The 17,756-nt window shown below is 36.1% G+C and overlaps 2 protein-coding genes, 1 long non-coding RNA gene and 1 pseudogene across 4 annotated transcripts; 1 reads left to right on the top strand and 3 right to left on the bottom strand.

Moving 5' to 3' along the window:
• The first annotated feature begins 3,354 nt into the window (after positions 1-3,354).
• LOC108836896 (NAC domain-containing protein 69-like) lies at positions 3,355-5,614 on the top strand (annotated as a pseudogene).
• Positions 5,615-7,249: 1,635 nt separating this feature from the next.
• On the bottom strand, positions 7,250-8,381 carry LOC108846979 (uncharacterized). The gene is made up of 3 exons (XR_008942668.1): positions 8,258-8,381; positions 7,689-8,171; positions 7,250-7,589 (listed from the first exon to the last, which is right to left on the bottom strand). It is a non-coding gene; the product is annotated as an uncharacterized LOC108846979 (long non-coding RNA).
• Positions 8,382-13,600: 5,219 nt separating this feature from the next.
• Positions 13,601-14,250, bottom strand: LOC130494905 (NAC domain-containing protein 5-like). The gene is made up of 2 exons (XM_056985739.1): positions 13,991-14,250; positions 13,601-13,896 (listed from the first exon to the last, which is right to left on the bottom strand). Exons 1-2 carry the CDS (start codon positions 14,145-14,147, stop codon positions 13,601-13,603), a joined length of 453 nt encoding a protein of 150 aa, XP_056841719.1. The 5' UTR covers positions 14,148-14,250.
• A 2,449-nt stretch (positions 14,251-16,699) lies between these two features.
• On the bottom strand, positions 16,700-17,756 carry LOC108853480 (NAC domain-containing protein 4-like). 2 transcript variants are annotated; one of them, XM_057003082.1, is made up of 4 exons: positions 17,589-17,756; positions 17,283-17,513; positions 17,121-17,191; positions 16,700-17,007 (listed from the first exon to the last, which is right to left on the bottom strand). In XM_057003082.1, the coding sequence occupies exons 1-4, from the start codon at positions 17,742-17,744 to the stop codon at positions 17,004-17,006; spliced, it is 462 nt and encodes a 153-aa protein (XP_056859062.1). In that variant the 5' UTR covers positions 17,745-17,756; the 3' UTR covers positions 16,700-17,003. The 2 variants fall into 2 exon arrangements, with proteins under 2 accessions (XP_056859062.1, XP_018482397.1); XM_018626895.2 differs by having other exon boundaries at positions 17,586-17,756.

Here is a 17,756-nt window from a genome sequence, read left to right on the forward strand (position 1 = left end):
CTCACTGATTTCAAGCAAAAAAAAAAAAAATCTTTGAATATCTACTATGTTAGAATAGTGATGTTGTACGTTCTCAGATTTTACATGTGTAATACATAATTCATTTCTATCGTAATTAGATGGACTTTACCTATGACTAATAATTTGTTTTCATGATAATCCAATATATTATTTTTTGATCATAACTTAGATATTTTAACTATTATTTATTCATTTCACATTTTCTGATCTTTCTATATGTGTTTTTAGATAGTAAAAATGATAAATTGTCAGTTTTACTCATTTATAATTCAATACATCATTTATATATTATATCAATAGATGTAATATATGTAAATTATTTTATTAAATACATTTATATTTGTCTAACCCGGGCGTAGCCCGGGAAAAATCTCTAGTATAAGTAATGGCGTGAGACGCCGCCATAAAGAGAGAAAAGGAACAAAGTGAATCCTGAGTTATAATTACGTTTATTTGCTAAAGAAAGTGATAATTAACTTTGATCAAGAAAAAAGTGATAATCAATACTATTAAAGTTGAAGTATGCCCCATTGATAATAGGTTGTGTCTAATTAAATATTCTCAACCATATATACTTCAAAAATATTAACTGCATAATTCAGATGTAACCACCACTTGAGCGTAATAATCGGGCCGGGCAATCGAACTAAAAGAATCAAATTATGTTTACTTCAGCGTGATAATCACACTACTGCATGTTTGCATCTAATTAAATATAAACATTTTATTGCAGATGTAACCACCATTTTTTCTCCTATCTATATTTAAAGGTTTCTGTCATTTTGTATTTGATACCTAATTACATGATCAATATATAATTTAAATTCTAAGTATATTTTAATGTGTATTTGATACTATTATGGAAATGTATTTATAAAAATATATTCAACGGGTTTCAGTTTAACAGGTTTTAAATAAATTATTCGATTAAAAAATTATTAAAATTGATTTTATTTCAATTTAATGAGGACCATATTAACTCATTAACATATATATATATATATATATATATATAAACATAACATATTAAAAATTATATTTTCAAACATTTTTTAAAAAAACTGTTCGCTTTTCAGTTGAGATTAGATTTGATATTGGTTTTCGGATATAACACCTTAAGAATCATTCGAGTACATAGACCAAATCTAATAGAATATAAGATTTTGATTTTTGGGTTGATTCCGAGTTGGATTTTTTGGATACAAATATTCCTAACTAATCATATTATGTAACTATTAAGAAAATATAATATGTTGCAAATTTTAAGAATAAATTTTAAAAATAATTTCTGAAATGCATATGGCGTAACTGTATAATCTATACTATTAAAGCAGGATCCTATTGGATTTTTTACTAAAAATACCCTTTTTTTAATAACATTGCATATTTCATTAAGGGCAATCAAGTAATATTAATAACACATCTATATTGGGTCACTTTTTTAAAATCCAGCCCATTGCCCATATCATATCTTTTGGGCCATTTGGGCCGATTAACAAATCAGATTCAATTTTTATTTTTTTCGGATCGGGTTCGAGTCAGATCTTTCCGGGTCCGGGTGGGTTCGGTTCTCATGCACAAGAACCTGAAAAATAACCAAATAACCAAAATATCTAAAACGGGTTCGGTTATTTATACTCAGAATAACCAAAGTATTCGATTCAGTTCAAATTTTTGTATCCAAATTACTCAAAAGTAACCAAAAATATCCATTCTATACATTTTTTTGGGTAAACTTTTATCCAAACTATCATATTTTATCCAAAAATACTCAAAAATACTAAAATGACTACTATAGTTAACTTATGATATTAATTTCAAATATTAAATAATTATAAATATAATTATAACATATATTTTTAGATATATATTCACATTTCGGGTATCTTCGGGTACTCATTTGGTTCTCGGTTCGGATCGGGTTCGGATCGGTTCTTCGGATATAGCAATTTAGAATTCATTCGGATATTTACCCCGGGTCTGATCGGGTTTGGGACCCTGATTTTTGGGTCGGTTTTGGGTTGGTTCTTCGGGTCCGGATATTGTGATCAGGCCTATACTCATTTAAAAGGAAACACGATAAAGAAAGATAAAAAGCTTAAGTTTTTTATATAAAAAACAAATATATGAAAATATGACATTTATTAAATATTTGTCAATTTAAAAAAAAAAATAAAGGAAAATAAACCCGCGCTTTAAAAGCGCGGGTCAAAATCTAGTTAACTTTAAAATATCTGTTCGTTCGACTCGAAGCAAGTATTTTAGTGCGTATATAAGTCCTAGTGGGTCGACAAAAGAAAAGTTCTAGTGACATGTAAAGCAAAAAAAAGGTGACTACATTTTCAGCGCGAATTATTGGTCTTTCCTTTTACATTATTTAATAATTTAATGTGGAAAATTTTAGGTTTCAGAAAAGCAAAATCTCTGAAGACCGTCCAAATAAAATGTTTCAGTTTTATTAGATCCGATAATGATACTATATTAACTGACAAATTTTCTTTTCGAAAACTAAGTTCAAGATTTCATGTGGTTTACACTCACATGTGATCTCTTTTCAGTTTGGAATTATGCTTTCAGCAGCTTGAATGTGGCACCCACATGGTGCTATCTTTGTGGTAGGGTTATCAAAAGAAAATCAGGCTTTTTCTACATATTTTAGCATTACAATTTTTTTATTCAGTTAGCGTGGGTTAGTGACATGTTTTTCTTTTGCCAGATATACTAGTTACTAGACCTGTTAGTGGTAGATGGAGTCGTGTTTATGTTTTAGAGTATTTTTGTTTTCCTTTTCATTAGAAATCTTAGGAATGGGTCATATTTGATTTTTCTTATCTATGGACTTGTCGTATAAATTGCAAGTCGGTTAATATTGAGACATAATAGATCTTGAAAACCCTTCTTTGTCTTAAGAAAAGGGTAGCTCTTCGCTGTCTTAAGTTAAAATTACTTTGATTTCTTAAAGTAAAAGAAAACACTCTTTCTTTGTCAGTTAATAGAAAAACAAAGAACTCTGTGTCGGCGAGGTCTTGTTGCCGTACATTTCGTGTTATTATATAACGTTTATTTGACGAAAATTAAACTAAACTATAGCATAGTGCCATGCCTTCTCATATGCTTTTTTGTCGTTTTCTCTTTGGTTCAGTGTTTTAGTTAACCCTTGTTCATGTCTGTGGATTTTTTCTTATAACATTTAGGTCCTTAACAAATTAAATATAAGTAAACATCTTTACCGGCGAACACTCCTATTTAAGTTAAGCCTTGCTCCATCAGTTGAACTCCTCTCTTATTTTTCCTTAGTTCTTAGATATCATCAAAACTCTAATAACAGAATCTCATTTTCTTTTGTGGCTTTCTACAAATTCGATTTGTAGCCCATCGTTTTCACCTGTGTCATAACAAACTAAGTGTCTTGGTTAATAGAGATGAATAGGTACACATTTAACCCACCCGAAGATGAGCTCATTAACTACTACTTGAATAACAAGATCACAGAAAATGATGATCCTCAGGGAAACAAATAAACGAGGTCAACATATGTCACCATGAACCAGCAGATTTACCCGGTGGGTTATGTTTAAACCCTAATTAAAATCATAAACCCTAAATTTTCATATTAAGAATTTAACATCACTTATTCATGTTTATGTGTTATTTGAAAAGGGTTGGCGAAGATAGAATCGAGTCACACTTGGTACTTTATATCGCCGGTAGAGAAGTTCGGAAAACTCAACCGGAGGAAGAGGGCATCAAAGACAGGACACTGGAAGATAACGGGGAATAGCTGTACGATTAAGGACACTGATGGTAACCCTGTCGGTTTAAAGAAGTTTCTTGTGTTCCAAGAAAACAAAAACAGAAGATCAACTACTCTACTATCCACCACAACCCAACAACACAAGTTCACTTGGATCATCCATGAATTTCATTCCTTTCTCCACCACCCCAATAAGGTAGTAATTAAAGGACCAAAAGCGATATTAAAACTGCAACCCTTCTCATTTTCCACTTTAAATTCTGTTAATAGTAACTTTATAAATGAGATCAAAATATAAATTTGTGACCCCAATTATATATATATGAACTGAAGCGTTAATTAGTGACTATCTATGAATTATGTGAAGGACGCATTTGTTCTCTGCAAACTCAAGAAAAAGACAAGATCACTGCGTGGCGTCGCCGTAGATGCTTCCCCTGCGGTGATAGATCTATCTCCCACTATCATTGCAGATCCTATGCTTAATCACCCCCAGGTACTTTACATAACATGGGAACAATTTTTTCATATATATAAGTTGTTGGTATATGTATTTAAAGTAGGTAAAAGCGATTTAAATTAGTTCACAGTTAACTTTAAAAAATATAGAAACTATGTGTATATCTTTTTTGTACGGTTTCAGTATGAGACTAATATCTTAGCAAGATGTATTTCTTTAACATAACAATTATTTAGGTAGAAAAAAGTATAGGACCAATCAAATCAGATTATTTCACCTACGAATTAGTATTCATATGACCTTTTCAGTACGATTTTGGTTTGATATGAATAGATTTAATTGGCTTAGATGATTGTATGATAATTTTAGATGTTGACGCACAACAAGGACCCTGTCGAAGATTATGGTGGTGACTATTGTAATGACTTAGAAGAGCTAATCCCAGAAATCGACAGCTGTAGGTGGCTTGACCACTCTTATCAGTTCGACAATAATCACTGGGGAAGTTTCGCCGATACAACGCATGTACGTACGAAAATTATTTTGCTAAATGAGAATTCTTCAGTTACAACCAAAGATCCCACGAGCTCGCGTGGTATTTTTATGATTTCTTGATTTGTTTCTTTTGGGACAATCAAGCTGTGAGCACTTGAAAAGTGAGAACACGAGTCCATTGTGTATTTTAGAATATTCGCAGTTTGCAAATATCTGACATGAAGTTTCTCAAGATTATGTATTATATGTTCACTCCATATGTTTAAACTACTGAGAGTGAAAACTTGCGTAGTTGCATTGTAGTAGGTTTCATAATTATTGTGGGTTTTGTTTCAAAAGGTTATCCGATTTATTAAAAAAGATATTCGTCTTTCATAACTATATATTATGATAATAAGTTTATCCGATTTATCAAACTTAGGATAATAATTTTATTTTCTGAAGCAAATGCTTGGTTGAATATGAGTCATGTCTTCGTACTTTTTCAAATTTATGGTTGTTAAAAGAAAAACTTATATTACGAGAAAATTTCATACTAATTCAATTGATTGTTTTGTGTGTGTATATTTGAAAGTCATGGGAACAAGGTGAATCCAGCGGTTTCCCATGCGGAGAAAATGGACACGTGTACGGACACGACACCGTGGCAAACTCGAAAGTGAGTGACACAACTTTGAGGAAAAAATGGCTTTCTTATTTTATTGGTATAGAAAAATGAAATAAAATACTATAGGGTAAAATAATGAAAATAATTAATTATGTTACAAAAAGATTAATTTATATATTTTCCGCAGCATTTGGAAATAGGGGAATATTGGAACAGCAAGGCAGTGACAGTGATGGGGCCCGTAACGTTTCCACCTCCCAACACCGACCAAATCTAAATATGTTAACTGATTGGAACACGTGGAAGTATAGACTACACGCGCCGCTCTTACTTCTCAACAAAGGGTCAGTTTCAGCTGCTTCGAGGACTTGGAAACCAAAAAGCGGCCATCATTTGGAATCTTTGGATCTTTTCTACTTTCGTTCTCTTTTTGTATTGGACCCTTTTCTTTTGGCGTTATTGATATTGGAGGAGTTTAATTTCACGATCTCCCACAGATATATTATAATAAATAAAAGTGGTAGGTTGCAAACTAGAATTTGAGGTAGATTTGCACTGTTCCTAAATTCTTTAAATAAAATCTCTCCCGCCAAACTAGAGGAATAAGAAAATAACTTGCCCCAACAAGTCTCTTTACCTTGTGATGTTGAAATGCTTGAAAGAAAAGAAGACTACGTTACTATCAATAAGAAAAGAGGGCAAATAGGATTTTCCAGTTGAAGGCCTGTCCAGTGACATTTTAGATTTTGATATGACACAGAGTGACGTTTATTTTCCATATAAATACTGCAATTATCATGTGACAGACTGACAGTAGTAGTAACTACTACCAAGAGAGTATGAAAGTATCTTCATTCTTGAGCTTGTCTTCTCATTTGCTGACCTATTTAGAAAATGATGAATGATCCGTTTAACCTTAATAGTCCATTAATTATGTCAAAATAAAAACATGGATACATAACAAGTAAGAAATTTCTCTGACAAAAAACAAGAAATTTCGTAGAAATCATAGATATAAGAAAGACAAATTGGAACAAGAATTAAAGGTTTAGGTAGGACTAACTAGAGATTGATGATGGTCAAAAGGAGTAGTGGACCATTTCTTTGTCATATACTGTAAAAACGAGTACTAAAAGCGAAATGATACAACCTTTTTCATCTAACAAATTCTCTAGTCACAAACTCAATTGTTTATTAGCGCAAATAATGTTGGATACATACGAAAAAAGCATATTCCTATATTCAATTTTCCACAATACTTCAAAAAAGTAGGTGCATGCTTAGAGTATCTCCAACCCCACTATATAATTTACTCCAAATTGAGAAATAGAGTTGAAAATGAACTGAAAATGGAGTGATGACCAAAAAATAAAAGCATTACTCTATTTATGGAGTAATGCTTTTATTTTTTGGTCATGACTTCATGTTCCACACTATTTTCAATTCCGTTTTTTAATTTGGAGTAAATTATAAAGTGGGGTTGGAGATGCCCTTACATACATTTAATGCAGACATTAGTGAAATTGATATTTTTATACACAGCTTCAATGTTTGATTAAATTATATAAAACCGATATAGTATGGTGAATTAGATTTTCATATCGACAAGCTTAATTATCTACCTAAATTATTTAACAAGATAGTGAAATGAATTGTGTTTCAAATATTTGTTTACGAATGACGCTGTAAATACTGAGGACAAAATAAAAGTTAGCGTTACATCTAGTGGGCTTTGGACTTGAACATCAACTTGACAACATGGTATACGTATAGTGTATTTTGACTCGACATTAATCTTTATCTACATTCTTGAATCTGATGTATCTTGTAAGGGTTAGGTAGGATCGTTTGGGTACAGGCTGATGCTACGTCCCAGAGAATTTGACAACTTTATCTTTTCATGCCACTTGTTATCACAAACTGGCCTTTATTTATATACATTAGGACACACAATACCAAAAAGTCACAAAACAAGATAAGACATAACATAGAACTTTTGCAGATTTGGAAAATACTAAAAGTACTTATTGATCTCATTTATTAACTAATTATCATGTTCTTAGGGGGATAGAAGAGCATAGCAGAATTTTCTTGATGCAGGTTTGAATTTTCCTGTAAAAGAAACCAGCTCTTTTGTTGTTGATGACCTTCTCATCCATTTCACACTTTGCCATCTCAGTCCCTTGTACATCTTCATAATGATTCTTGGTCTCCTTGGATGTATCAAGACTGGTTTCTAGAGGTTTGCTCACCTTGATGAAGCATATCAAATTAGAAGCGAAACATGTTAGCATGATGATTAGCATTAAGGGACTGTCAGGTCTCAAAGAAAGAGAGAGAATAAGGCTCACCACTTGAGTTGGTGACATTAGCTTAGTTGTTGAGCTGGGAGAGTTTTTTAGGTCTGTGATTTGGTCTATACGACGATTTGAGCTACCAAAACTATCATAAGTACTGCTCGAAGTTTGGATGGAACCCTATCACAGTCAAAACGTTTGTCTTTTGAAGGCACAACCTGAAAACAGAGGATTAACATAGTAAAACTAAGCTCACTGTTGTTGTTGTAGCAGATATCAAATCAGAATCACTATCATCATCATCATCATCATCATCGCTAATGAAACCGTCAATGACATTTTAGGTCTGTAATCATTGCGATCCTCTTGCATAAACAAACGATTAACAAGCTCATCATCATCATTTTGAAAATTGAGCAAAGCGTTCAAATCATGAGTTGAAACATTGTCGAATATGGCCCTGCGAATAGCATCACCGATCTGAGTTTCTTTCTCCGCATCGAGCAAACCAGTAAAGTGACGTGGATTCTCTAATCCCTGAAAAACAAAACGAAGTCGTTGTCAGATTCTCTATGACTTTGACCGAAACAAAAGAAGAGAAAGGAGATAGAGGAGAGACCCACCACCTCAGATCCACCAGAATTGTTCATATGCTCAACTTCACCACCAGAAGAGGAAGAAGTAGAAGGCCAAATCACTGGGGTCACCCTTAAACATTACTTTGCACACAGTATATGACGTCATCTGTACAAACCCCCCCCCCCCCCCCCCCCCACCAAAAAAATAATCAATCACCATAATAAGCAACACAAAAGCCAATTAAAACTTTAAATTAACCTGATCAGGTTAATTAAAACTTCATTCATTTTTAATCCATCCGCTGTAGCACAAAGGTTAATTCGAGAATTTGAATTCTTTCAAAAAAAAAAAACTAACCTGATCAGTAGTAGGTATCAGTCTAAGTGTCTCAAACACTCTAGACAAGCCAGAGACTTCGACATTACCAGTTGGGCCGAGTACTCAATCACAGATTCAGGTCACGAGGCCCACTATCGAAACAGTCACGAAGTCCTCTGAAGAAGCTTTAATAGCCGTTGAGTCTTTACCTGTTTTAGCAAGACAAGAGACCAGTACTATCCCCTGTCGTGATCACCGTACCAAGAAGCCAGCTCGCAGTATGGGACAGCTAGCACGCGACTCCTTTACCTTTAACAGTTTTGATTGTCTTGGCTCATGTGCCATCACGTGTCAATGAGGAGACTAGGGTTAGCAATGCCTTTACTATATATAATGTATCTCCTCCTGTAAAGTTCTCAAGTTGAATGAAAATGAGTTAAAGAAATATTTCATCTCCTTCAAGTTTCCTGTGATTCACATGGTATCAGAGCACTAGTCGATCCATGGCTGAACCTCAGGATGCGTTTACTGCTCCTACCTTGAGCATCTCTCATTGCGTAACCTTGAAACTTTCTTCCACAAATTACCTCTTATGGAAAACTCAGTTTGAATCTTTTCTTTCAAGTCAGTCCCTTTTGGGCTTTGTCAATGGAACCACTCCTCGTCCTCTACCCACTGTCTCTGTTCGTGATGGAGATACGGTTACAGAACAAGCCAACCCTGAGTTTGTAACTTGGATCCGAAAAGATCAACTTGTTATGGCTTGGTTGTTTGGCTCTCTGTCTGAAGAAGCTCTTCGCTCTGTTTATGGTCTGAACACGGCTCAGGAAGTGTGGTTTAGCCTCGGGAAGAAGTATAACCGAGTCTCAGCCACACGCAAACTGGATCTACAACGAAAGCTGCAAAGTCTGAAGAAGAACCAAAAGTCGATGACAGAGTATCTTGGTGAAGTCAAAGGTGTGTGTGACCAACTTGACTCTATTGGGTGTCCAATATCTGATGCTGAGATGATTTATGGGGCTCTAAATGGTTTGGGTAAGGAATATGAGTCCATTAGTACTGTCATCGAGCACTCTATGGACTCGGTTCCTGAGATGAACTTTGAAGATGCAGTTTTCAAACTCATAAACTTTGATGAGAAACTTCAGATTCACTCTCAACCACCAGAGGTCTCACCACACTTGGCTTTCAACACTCAGCGTGGTTACTCTAACAGAGGAAGAGGGTACTACAACAACAGAGGAAACAGAGGTCGAGGTGGTACTTACTCTACGAGAGGAAGAGGTTTTACTCAGCAGTTCTCCGGCTCTAACTCCTCTTCTCGTCCTACCTGTCAAATCTGTGGGCGAGTTGGACACACTGCTGTAAAGTGTTACAATCGGTTTGATCAAGACTTTCAGACTCCTGATACAGTTCACAACGCTCTAGCTGCCATGAAGTTGTCTTCTCAACCTTCTCAACCGCATCAGTCAGGACAAGAGTGGTATCCTGACTCTGCTGCCTCTGCTCACATCACCAACGATCCCTCCCAACTTCAGTCTGCAGAAGCCTATCTCGGTAATGATCAGGTGATTGTTGGCAATGGTGACTACCTGCCTATCACACATGTCGGCTCCATTGCACTTCAGCTTCCTCAAGGTACTCTACGTTTGAATGATGTACTTGTATGCCCTGATATAACAAAGTCCTTATTATCAGTGTCCAAACTCACTTCAGATTATCCGTGTGAGGTCACTTTTGACTCTGAATCTGTGTTTATTAAGGACAAGGTGACAAAGCAGGTGCTCACCAGGGGTCAAAGACATAAAGACCTTTACTTACTGAAGAACTCCAAGTTTCAAGCTTTCTATTCGCTTAGACAGCGAGCAACAAATGAAGGGATTTGGCATTTGCGGCTTGGCCATCCCAACATGGAGGTTCTTCAGTTGCTGTCAAGAAATAAAGCCATAGTCTTTAATAAGTCAAGCGTTCAGTCTCTCTGCGATGCTTGTCAAGTAGGGAAGAGTTGTCAACTTCCGTTTTTATCTTCTGATTTTGTATCGAATCATCCTCTTGAGAGGATTCATTGTGACTTGTGGGGGCCTAGTCCTGTTGTGTCTTCACAAGGGTTTAAGTACTACGTGATCTTTATAGATAATTATTCTCGCTTTACGTGGTTCTTTCCTTTGAAACTCAAGTCTGAATTTTTCTCTGTGTTTGTTCGGTTTCAACAAATGGTCGAAAATCAACTTCAGAGAAAAATAAAACAGTTTCAGTGTGACGGTGGTGGTGAATTTATCAGTAAAGCGTTTCTCAGTCATCTTGCGGCTTCCGGCATTCGACAATTCATTTCTTGTCCTCATACGCAGCAGCAGAATGGTTTGTCTGAACGCAAACATCGTCATCTCACAGAGTTAGGCTTGACGATGTTATTTCATGGGCGTGTTCCTCAACATCTGTGGGTTGAGGCGTTCTTCACTGCCACCTTTCTGATCAATCTCTTACCCTCGTCAGTTCTACCGGATCGAAAGAGTCCGTATGAGATGATCCATAACAGAGCACCTCTGTACTCTGCTCTACGAGTCTTTGGTTGCAAGTGCTTCCCGTCTCTGCGCCCATACATGCATAATAAACTTGATCCTCGTTCGTTAGTCTGTGTGTTTGTTGGGTACAATGAGAAATACAAAGGTTATCGGTGCTTCTACCCTCCCACTGGGAAGGTCTTCATCAGTAGACACGTCCTGTTCGATGAAGGCTCCTTTCCCTTTGCTGATGTCTACAGCGGTTTTCACAAGTCAAGTCAGTCTGCTTTGTTGAATGCTTGGCGAGCTGCGTCTCTACTGTCTCCTCCTCCTACTCCAGAGGATACAGTCTCTTCTCCTATTGAAGATGAGGTTCCCTCCAGACGTGTTCCTCCCGTCACTCCACCTGCTGCAGCTCCTGTTCCACCTGTTGATACCGGTGTGCTCTCTCCGTTGCCACCACCATCTCCCCCTCCTCTCAATGACAATCTAGTTGGTGATGCTGAAGGACACCTTCCTCCAGTAGTGGCTCAACCTCAATATGCTCCTCCGGTGCATCAAATGACAACTCGTGCACGAGCTGGAATCATTAAGCCTAATCCGAAATACGCCTTATTCACAGTCAAAGATGAGTTTGCAGAACCTAAGTCCTTAAAAGCTGCTTTGAACCATCCTGGCTGGAATGGAGCAATGGGAACAGAAATTGATAACATGAAAGAAACTGAGACTTTTGAACTCGTCCCTCCAAGCGAAGATCAACATCCTCTCAGTTCTCAGTGGATCTACAAGAAGAAACTTGATGCTGAAGGAAATGTACTGAAACTCCGTGCTCGCCTTGTGGCTCGTGGCAATGAACAAGAAGAGGGTCTCGATTATTATGAAACGTTTAGTCCGGTGGTTCGCACAGCCACCATTCGAACTGTACTTCATGTTGCTGTCACAAAGAAATGGCCTCTCAAGCAACTTGATGTTCAAAATGCTTTTCTCCACGGGGACTTGAAGGAAACAGTATATATGACTCAACCTAAAGGTTTTGTTGATCAAGCCAATCCTGATCACGTTTGGCGTCTTAAGAAAGCTATTTATGGGCTCAAGCAGGCCCCTCGAGCATGGTTCGACAAGTTCAGCTCTTTTCTTCTGGATTTTGGGTTTCAATGTAGCTTCCCGGATCCGTCTCTGTTTATCTATCATAAAGGATCCTCTGTCATCTACCTTCTTCTGTATGTGGACGATATGATTCTGACCGGTAACAATGCAACTCTTCTGCATCATCTTCTGCAACAACTGAGTAAAGAGTTTCGGATGAAGGACATGGGTGATGTCCATTACTTCTTAGGGATTCAGGTTCATCACCTTGAAGATGGATTGTTTCTCAATCAGTCTAAGTATGTTCGAGAACTGCTAGTCACTGCTGGAATGAGTGACTGCGCGCCCATGCCCACACCTCTCCCTTTGAAGCTTGATAAGGTACCGGGTCAGGATGAAGCGTTTGCTGATCCATCTCATTTCCGTTGTTTGGCTGGCAAACTTCAATACCTCACTCTCACCAGGCCAGACATTCAATTCTCAGTCAACTTCATCTGTCAACGCATGCATGCTCCAACTCAGTCTGACTACAATCTATTGAAGCGCATCTTGCGATATATCAAGGGAACGGTTGATATGGGTGTAAGCATTAAAGCAAACACAGACTCTACTCTGTTGTGTTACAGTGACTCCGACTGGGCTGGATGTAAAGAGACAAGGAGGTCCACTGGAGGTTTCTGCACTCTCCTTGGATCTAACCTTATTTCATGGTCGGCAAAACGCCATGATACTGTGTCCAAGTCCTCCACTGAAGCTGAATATCGGACTATGTCTCTTGCTACATCTGAGGTGGTTTGGTTGCAGAATCTACTCAAGATAATGGGACTTCACCAACAGCGCACTCCTCTCCTTCTCTGTGATAACCTCTCGGCCGTTTGCTTGACCGCCAATCCCATGTTTCACAAACGAACAAAACATTTTGATGTCGACTTTCACTATGTTCGTGAGAGGGTGGCGCTGAAAGCTCTGGAAGTCAAACACATCCCAGCATCTCTGCAACTAGCTGATGTGTTCACCAAGTCTCTCGGTCAAGATGCTTTCTTTAAACTTCGAAGCAAACTTGGTGTCTCCTTTCCTCCTTCCCCAAGTTTGAGGGGGCGTATCAGTCTAAGTGTCTCAAACACTCTAGACAAGCCAGAGACTTCGACATTACCAGTTGGGCCGAGTACTCAATCACAGATTCAGGTCACGAGGCCCACTATCGAAACAGTCACGAAGTCCTCTGAAGAAGCTTTAATAGCCGTTGAGTCTTTACCTGTTTTAGCAAGACAAGAGACCAGTACTATCCCCTGTCGTGATCACCGTACCAAGAAGCCAGCTCGCAGTATGGGACAGCTAGCACGCGACTCCTTTACCTTTAACAGTTTTGATTGTCTTGGCTCATGTGCCATCACGTGTCAATGAGGAGACTAGGGTTAGCAATGCCTTTACTATATATAATGTATCTCCTCCTGTAAAGTTCTTAAGTTGAATGAAAATGAGTTAAAGAAATATTTCATCTCCTTCAAGTTTCCTGTGATTCACAGTAGGAGGCAAGAAGGTAGCGATGTATTCATGCATAACCCAATCAGATTTAGACTTGGAACCGCTCAAGTGATACACCAAAACCCTTTTCTCACCAATCTTCTCGCGATCTCCTCTCTTTCGGAAGATGTCCATCGTAACACCCGTTTTCTTCCAAAAACCAGACTTGGTTTTCCTGCTCTGTCTCTCTCCTCTGTTGTCCTTCCGACCGAAGTAATACCAAACCTGATCTCTCGATTCCCTCCGTGACTTGCCTGGCAAACCAAAAAAAAAAGAAAACTAATTAATTACAGTAGTAGGTTCGATACAACAGTTCGGGTGGGGAAATGAAAGTCTTTTGACACTAACAAGGCAACTCCCAAGGATCGAAGCTACATATATCGACTGTACTAATGGCTTCATCTACATGGCTATTGGTGGAACCACCTAGATTTTTGAGCCTGATGTAATGGTCTACGATCTCCTCGTCGGTAGGAATGAATCTGAACCCCACCCGATTTTCCATTTTGCCAAGGAGCCAAGAGAGTTTAACTAAGGAATATGAAGTTCAAAAATATAAAGATTATCAGAATAGAGCTTTCTCCATTGTCGCCCTTCTGTAAGTTAAAATGGAAGGAACTCAGAAGGAAGAAGACGAAGGGAGGAATTGTTTTATTTATATAAAATATATTAACCGTTAATGTTTACCGGTGGCGTGATTGGTCCGTTATTCTACCAATAAAGATATCTTATCTTCATTCATTGTATTATTATTATTATTATTATTTTAAATAATACTATTACATAGTTTGGATTTTTTTTTTTTTAGAAAAACATAGTTTGGATTTCACTTTAATCATGTTCATTTTTAGAATAAAAATAAAAATCCTTACTTCAAGAAATTTTTATTTTTATTTCATTATAATATATATAATCGGAAAAATTTAATCTAAATTTTACTGTGGAAGATAATATGAAATGAGATTGAAAATGATCTAAGTGCTGTATTTTGAGATGGTTCTTCTAAAATTGTAGATTAAACTGAATCGTGTAAGATAAGATATGCTTAGGTTCGAAGGCTTGTACTTTTGCATGTTGATAAAAAAACGTAAACCGTATATTTAATTTAATTCTATCCTTTAGTTTACTACTCCATATTCCGACTGGACAACATATACTACTTCGTCAGCGTGTGACGACATGTGCAAGGAGGGACTGGCAGCTGGCTCCTATAAATGATTTTATTTGTTTTTTCCTTTTTTCCTTTGTATGGGAATTTGGGTTGCCTGCGTAGGTTGTGACTTGTGACTAGATATGTGACACATGTTTTTCCTCCCGTTATTATTTTTTCTTAATTAATTTTCGTTTACTCCAAAATAACTAATCACACTTTTAGTAGAAAAACTTAGAGTAGCACATAAAAATATAACTATATTTAATTAAATATTTTATTTACTCTTTATTATATTAAATTTTTTACTTCCTATTTACTATGTAAATATATATATATATCTACTTTTACTATTCTACAATTTCACCGGTTACATCTATAGTGAATTCAGTTATTTTGTATTGTATTTTATCCTAAGATTTTATTATGCTCATAAGAACAACCACGTTGGTTAAAGCCTCTAACGAATATCTTAAAACTAAAACTTTTAATAATTTTAATTAAAAAGTAAATTGACCAAGAAAATAAGACAAATGGTAAAAGAGGTTCTAATACTAAGAGTAAAATATCTCTACAGTGATACAAAAAAATACTTTTACTCTTTTTCTTTCGTGTTTTTTTTTAATTTTTATAATTTTTAATCACAATATATTAGTGAGACACTAGCGTTGAGCTGGATCTCAGAGCACCTATGATAATCTCTCATTAATATAATAATGATATATAGTTACATTATTAAATTTAATCTATAAAATTTGGATTAAATAATAGAATGATAAGTGTCATAAAAAGCTTTAAAATTCTTTGTAGAGTCTCTATTTTTCTAGACACTCCTTGAAATACCATCGTTGTGGATGACCTATATTTTTATAATTTACTGTTGATGTCAGTCAATCCACATGGATTTAATTAGACACCAATACAAAGTTTTCTGACTTCTCTAATTTATTACAGTAATATTAATCATATGCACAGGCATAGATCATGTGCTATAAATATTAAATTAGAGAAGCAAAAAAGCAATATACACACCTATGTTATGTCTATTAATTTCTTCATTGTTATATATTTGGCTCATATTTTATTAATAAGAATGAATAGTGTTTAGTGTGGTGAATAATATTATTTATTTATATTAAAATAGTATAATTTTTAGTAAGTTTTTGTGTGAGAACTAAAATAGAATAAAATTTTATTGTTGTTTGGAATGAGATAAGCATAACTTTTTTATACATTTGTTAATCCGGTGGTCTCCTTAATGGACTAAACACAATTGAAATCTCGAACTGTAGGCAGCTTTAAGGAAATCACTTTCTTTGCCATTTGTCGTTTTATTAAACAAATACGTCAAACAATAATGGTGGCACAGAACCCTGTCAGGAATGTGTCAGAACACCAACAACGACTTGATCAGACTGTGTCCCGTGAAAGCATCAGCAATTTCTGTGCTGATATGCACATATATAAATATTACTATTGTAGAGGTTTTTATACTCTAGGTGGGATATGAATTTATATTTAGTCCGATTACTAAAGTATTTACTCAAATCATTATTGTTTTAAGTGTTTGTTATACAAATGATATTGTAAACGAACCAAACAAATCTGTAAAAGAACAAAAGTTAGCGACTTAACATTAGTCTAATGGTTTTTTCAAAAAAAAAAAACATTAGTCTAATGGTGTTCGGACTTATCATTAAATATCAACATGATGAAGACAGAGAATCTTGACATGCTAAAGCTAAGCACTTTTGATTTGATAGTATAATATTGACTCTAAAATATTTGTTGCGAGGATTTCTCAGGCTGGCCCATATGGGAGAGATTGATGGTTATAGTTTGACAAATTTGTTAGTTGTCTCAATCAAAATGACATCAAAATTGTCTTTTATAACCATCTATTATAATAAATTCACCTTTATATATAAGATTAGGACATGCATTATAATACGAAAAAGTTACAAAAAAGATAGTCACAACTCATATTTGGAAATTACAAAAGGCATTCTTAATTGATCTCATTGATTGGTGTATCATGTTCTTGAGACGCAAGAACATAGCTTGATTTTCTTGGTGAATCTTAGTATCATCCTGTAAATGAGACCAGCTCTTTTGCTTTTGATTACCTCCGATCTCACTTCCTTTGCATTATCATCACAAGGACTCATCTTCTTCTCGGATATATAACAGTATTGGTTCCCAGAGCCTTGCTCACCTTGAATCACATATCAAAGAAGAAGCCAACATGTTGTGAGTAATGGCAAAGTAGTAGCATGCCTAGTGTTAGGGATTGCTTGTATCAGAGAAAGCGAAATAATAAAAGCTCACCTCTTGAGTTGAGCAATGGGACTCTGGCAGCTACCAAAACTAACACAAGTGCTCGAACTTTTAATGGAACACTGTCATATGGAACAAGACTTTAAGCTTTGTGAGGTGGAACGTGAAAACAGAGGATTAGAAAATGGTAACAATAAAAAAAATGATGCTTACAGTTGTTGATATGGAATCAGAATCACTATCAGAATCACCGGTAAGTGACTTTTTAGGTTTGTAATCGTTGCGATCCTCCTGCATAAACATAATATTCCCCTGTTCCTCCTCATCATTATTGAACAAACTGTTCCAATCATCAGTTGGCAGAGTGTTGAAAACCCTGCTCATTTCATCCTCGAACTGAGTTTCTTCCTCCAAATTAAGAAAGCCACTAATCTGACGTGGATTCTGCAGTTCAAACGAGACGACTCCTGAGAAAAAGGGAAAGAGACACAAAAGGAGGGTTGTGAAGTAACCTACCACCTCTGTCTCTGTACTCAGTCCTCCAGAATTGTTGTTCACAAGAGGGATCAAAGAGAGATCGTGCTCAATTTCACCAGCAGCAGAGGACGAAGAAGAAGAAGGTAAATCTCTCGGGTCACCCTTAAAGATTACTTTACACACTGTATATGTCATCATCGTCTGTTCATA

The sequence above is a fragment of the Raphanus sativus genome, chromosome 1 (genome assembly GCF_000801105.2).
Source record: "Raphanus sativus cultivar WK10039 chromosome 1, ASM80110v3, whole genome shotgun sequence".
In the NCBI taxonomy this organism is placed as follows: domain Eukaryota; kingdom Viridiplantae; phylum Streptophyta; class Magnoliopsida; order Brassicales; family Brassicaceae; genus Raphanus; species Raphanus sativus.

Coding starts and splice junctions, on each gene's coding strand:
- LOC130494905 (XM_056985739.1), bottom strand. CDS start 14,147: ATGGAAAATCGGGTGGGGTTCAGATTCATTCCTACCGACGAGGAGATC. Junction 13,897..13,990: donor CGATCCTTGGGAGTTGCCTT/GTTAGTGTCAAA, acceptor TTGGTTTGCCAG/GCAAGTCACGGAGGGAATCG.
- LOC108853480 (XM_018626895.2), bottom strand. CDS start 17,744: ATGATGACATATACAGTGTGTAAAGTAATCTTTAAGGGTGACCCGAGA. Junction 17,514..17,585: donor TGAGTACAGAGACAGAGGTG/GTAGGTTACTTC, acceptor TTTGAACTGCAG/AATCCACGTCAGATTAGTGG. Junction 17,192..17,282: donor CTGATTCCATATCAACAACT/GTAAGCATCATT, acceptor TCCATATGACAG/TGTTCCATTAAAAGTTCGAG.